Below are 4,182 nucleotides of genomic sequence, written 5' to 3' on the forward strand. Positions count from 1 at the left end.
CCTGACACCAATAGACATTGAAGACGAGATTTAAATTTTTTGGTACTGCCAATGTTTTAAGATCCTCAGAGAGCCTATTAATCAACCTAACACCAGCCTGCGATGGCAAATTATGAGACGCCACCGTTCGATGTGGTTGACTGCGATAGTTGTCCCTGCCTCTTGTCTCATACTGGTGAATGTTCCTTCCCTGAGCCAATGTGCTCTTTGATTTACAGAACACAGCCACCTCGAAGATGTAGAGGCAGGGCAAGGTCAGTAAACCAAGCTCCCTGAAGGCATCCCTGCACGACTCTCTTCTCTTTAATTTTGAAATGATTCGTACACAGTTTGTTGTTTGCACAGCTGCCCCAAAGTCTTACTCCATATGCAAGGTGTGGATAAACAAGGGCAAAATAAGCCATTCTCAGGATGCCGTGAGAACAGTGTTTTGCCAGATTCCGCAAAGAATACAAACCTGAAGTTACTCTGGAACAAACACTTTAGACAAACACAGGTCAGATCTAGGTACCTCGATCTAGGTACATCCCTAGGAATTTGATGGAGTCAGATTCCTCTAAGAGTTTGTCATCTACCAGGACAGCAGGTCGTGCACTACCTTCACGCTGTCTCAGACAAAAATCAATTGTGTTTGATTTTGAGCTGTTTGTTTTCAAATTGATTTCCGAAAAAAATGGATGCATGAATTCACTGTGACAAATAAATTAATTTCAAGCTTCTGCAAAGAATTTGCAGTAACGCAGAGAGTCGTATCGTCAGCATATTGAATCACCTTTCCATTCTGGACCGATGAGTTTAAATTTTTAACGTAAATAGTAAAAATCACTGGCCCATGTATCGATCCATGAGGGACGCCATTTGCCGTTTTCAATTTTCCTGACATGGCATTTGAGATCTGCACGCACTGGTCTCTATCCTTATGTAGGACGAGTTCCACCTGTGTGGTAGACCCCGTATTCTTCATGTCGCTAACTGATGCATCAGTGTCAAAAGCCTTAGAAAGATCGAGAAATATGCTGAGCACCTTATCCCGTCTCTCAAAACCATCGACAACAATATCCACAAGACTTGAAACCGCATCAATTGTTGATTTGTTTTTATGGAAGCCGAATTTTTCAGGACACAGTATGTCAAATCTTTCCAGAAAACTTTGTAGTTCATTCAAAAATGCCTTTTCAAAGATTTTGCTGAAAATTGGCAAGATTGCGATTGGGCGGTAATTTTTGGTTTGATGAGGATCTTCTTTCTTAAAAGTCGGGGCAATTTTTGCTGTTTTCAAATCATCCAGGTAAACTCCAGATAGAAATGAGGAGTTTACCACTTTTTTAGTGGAGTCAAGATACGCTTGGAGCATTTTTTGACTAGCCACATGGACATACCACTGTTGTTACAAGATTTCTTTTAATTTATTTTTTGCACAATACCAGCCATCTCAGCCTCATCGACAGGGGTCAAGATCATAGACAATACCGGTTCTCTACCAAGGTTGCGGGAGAGGGTTTCAGTGAAGCACTCATCACACGAACCAACTGAGGCAAAATACTTGTTAAATTTGTCAGCAATTTTTTGAGGATCATCTATAAGTTGGTTTTCAACGAGGAGTAAACATTGTTTTGATTTTTGTATTGGATGTTCTCGTTTTACGGATTAATTTTCCATGCTGTTTTTGAAAAGTTCTCGGTATTCTTTAATAGTTTGTTTAATTCATAGGCTTTAGCAGCTTTTATAACTTTCATATATATTATATTCTTCTATAATTTTTGAAAAAATCTTTGAAAATTTTCGTTGTTTGTATTAATAAAAATTTAGTGATAAAATTTGAGTTTTTTCACGAGATGTGAGAATACCTTGTGTAACTCAAGTATTCTTATGTCGCTTACTGCGTACTTCAAATTTTCTGTAAGGACATGAAATATTTAAATAATAGAGAAAGCGTTCATTAAAAGCAGTGTAAACTTTATTTGGACACTGAATGTTATTTAAAAAATTCCAACTTTCTCGCTTAAGGTGATAAATTAACTCGTTAATATTTTGAGGGTTTAGAGCTCTTTGGACCGTATTCTCTGCAAGCCTAGTCACCGGATCAAGTCCATTAACCAATCTCCTGAGCGAAGTGATCAGAGATGGCAGGATTGAACACGACAACGTCAACTTTCGGGATGTTCGTGATAACGTTGTCGATGGTTGTACTCGTCGTGGCACATACTCGTGTAGGAGAGTTCACTGACCAATTTAGACCAAAAGATTGAAGAATATCACGCAGCCGCCGAGTGTGGGGGTCGGGGTGGTCCAGTGCGTTTATATTTAAATCGCCAATTAAGAGAAATAGTTGATTGTTTGAAAACAAAAATTGGTTAGCAGGCTCTCTGGTTTTCCAAAAAAGGATGAAATAAAACAAATTCTAGAGTATGAATTACTTAATTTTTTTTCAAATTTCAAGGGGATTTTTACAAAGATTGCCACACCACCTCCCTTAAAATTGGAACGAAGGAAAATATGTGCCAATTCATAATTTTGGATAAGGGATCATTGCCAAGATGACAACGGCCGAACTCAGTCGAACGGTGACTCTTTCTTCCAGGCGATTATAGATGTTGTGTGACTCACCGGCAGCGATGTCGTTGGTTCTGGCGAGCAGGATGAAGCAGCTAGAGGGAGGCGAGGGGCTGCTGGACGTTACATTCAGGAGTTTGGCCCCAGGCTTACATATGCCAGTCACTTTGGCAGCCGATGAGACGCGGCGCTGCACAATGCGGGCCAGGAAACGGGTATTACTGTCACCCTCAATCACAACATTCCTGAAGGAAAGCAACTCTCTTTTAATTTTGCCATTCAATTTTGGCCTTCTACCAGGAGAAGACTTTGGAGGAGGGTGTTGGCCGGATGGTTTACTATTGTTGCAGGTTATTGTACGGGGATATTTTTGTTGAGCTGCATTAGTGGTTGCGATGGTTTTGAGAATGGGTGGTTTTTCGTTTGTATTTTCGAGAGGTTCAAATCTATTGCTGGTCGTAATAGGAACATATATATTTTATTTTAACAGACAATCCAATCACCCGTCGCCTGAGAGTAGCCACAGGAACACCCCTGGACCTCCCTCTCGGCCCGTAGACATTCAATCTCTGCCTCGAGTACCTGAATAGTTGTCCTCAGATTGGTGACGAGGTCGCGAGTCTCGGAGCACTGTGAGACCTGACAGCAGGTGGTCACCGGTGGCTCGCACTGCACAGCGCAGTCTCTTACAGAAGCTCCCGCTGATACTCCGGACAGCGAAGATCTCGCAACAAAAATGTCATTTGTATACCGAAGAAGCCTTGTGTCCGATTCAATGGAATGATCGACAACCCTCATCAGATCGACATTGAGCTGCCTTATCTGGTCCTTTAATCTGCAGTTTTTTTGACGCAAGTTCGTCAGCATCAGAGGCTCCCGACGAGGCGACAGGCGTAGGCACTTCGAGTGAGTTTGTAGTAGCGAGCAGGTCAGGTTTTGTTGCAGCGACAGGGGTCGGTTTCTCTCCCGTAGACGCGTGGAACGCATTAGTCTCGCCCGCCGGTGAACTGATCGATGTGGAGGATCTGGATGGAGTGGCGCTCAGCGCAGGGTCCGGGCCAGGCGTGGAGCAGGCAGGCGGCGAGTCAGATGCAGGCGGAGTAGGTGAATCAGCGTCGGTCGCAGACCGAGTCCTGGACAGCGGTGACAAAAGCGAACGCATGGTGACTGGGTGTTCGCCGCTGTGTTTTTTATTGCAAACAGTCAGTGCCGTTATATTTGGATCAGTTTTAATCGATGCGCTGCAAATTTTTTTCCGAGACATCGCCAAGATATGTAAAGAATACAGGGTTTCCCGGTTTTTGTTTTTTCTATTGTAAATTGTAAACATTATTAAATTTAAGTTTAAAAATTAAGTTAAAATTAAGTAAATTGTATTGACATATTTTTGTCAATAATAAATTAATGAATAAATAAATAAATAAATATATAAAATGAAAAGTCACTATTATTAAAAGAATCTAAGTAATACATTTATCTATATATATAAAAGAAAGTCGTGTTAGTTACACTATTTTATAAGTCAAGAACGGCCTGATCCGATTTGGCTGAAAATTTGTAGGGAGGTAGCTAAGAACTGGGAGAAACACATAGGATACTTTTTATCCCGTTCCCCGATTCAGGATTTCC

General features: G+C 41.4%; 1 protein-coding gene across 1 annotated transcript; it reads right to left on the reverse strand.

Moving 5' to 3' along the window:
* Positions 1–3,325: 3,325 nt before the first annotated feature.
* On the reverse strand, positions 3,326–3,715 carry LOC124371396 (mucin-1-like). The gene has a single exon (XM_046829727.1). It carries the CDS (start codon positions 3,713–3,715, stop codon positions 3,326–3,328), a length of 390 nt encoding a protein of 129 aa, XP_046685683.1.
* Between the last annotated feature and the right edge of the window lie 467 nt (positions 3,716–4,182).

This window comes from Homalodisca vitripennis, unplaced genomic scaffold (assembly GCF_021130785.1).
Source record: "Homalodisca vitripennis isolate AUS2020 unplaced genomic scaffold, UT_GWSS_2.1 ScUCBcl_1355;HRSCAF=4869, whole genome shotgun sequence".
NCBI classification, from domain to species: domain Eukaryota; kingdom Metazoa; phylum Arthropoda; class Insecta; order Hemiptera; family Cicadellidae; genus Homalodisca; species Homalodisca vitripennis.

Coding starts and splice junctions, on each gene's coding strand:
- LOC124371396 (XM_046829727.1), bottom strand. CDS start 3,715: ATGCGTTCGCTTTTGTCACCGCTGTCCAGGACTCGGTCTGCGACCGAC.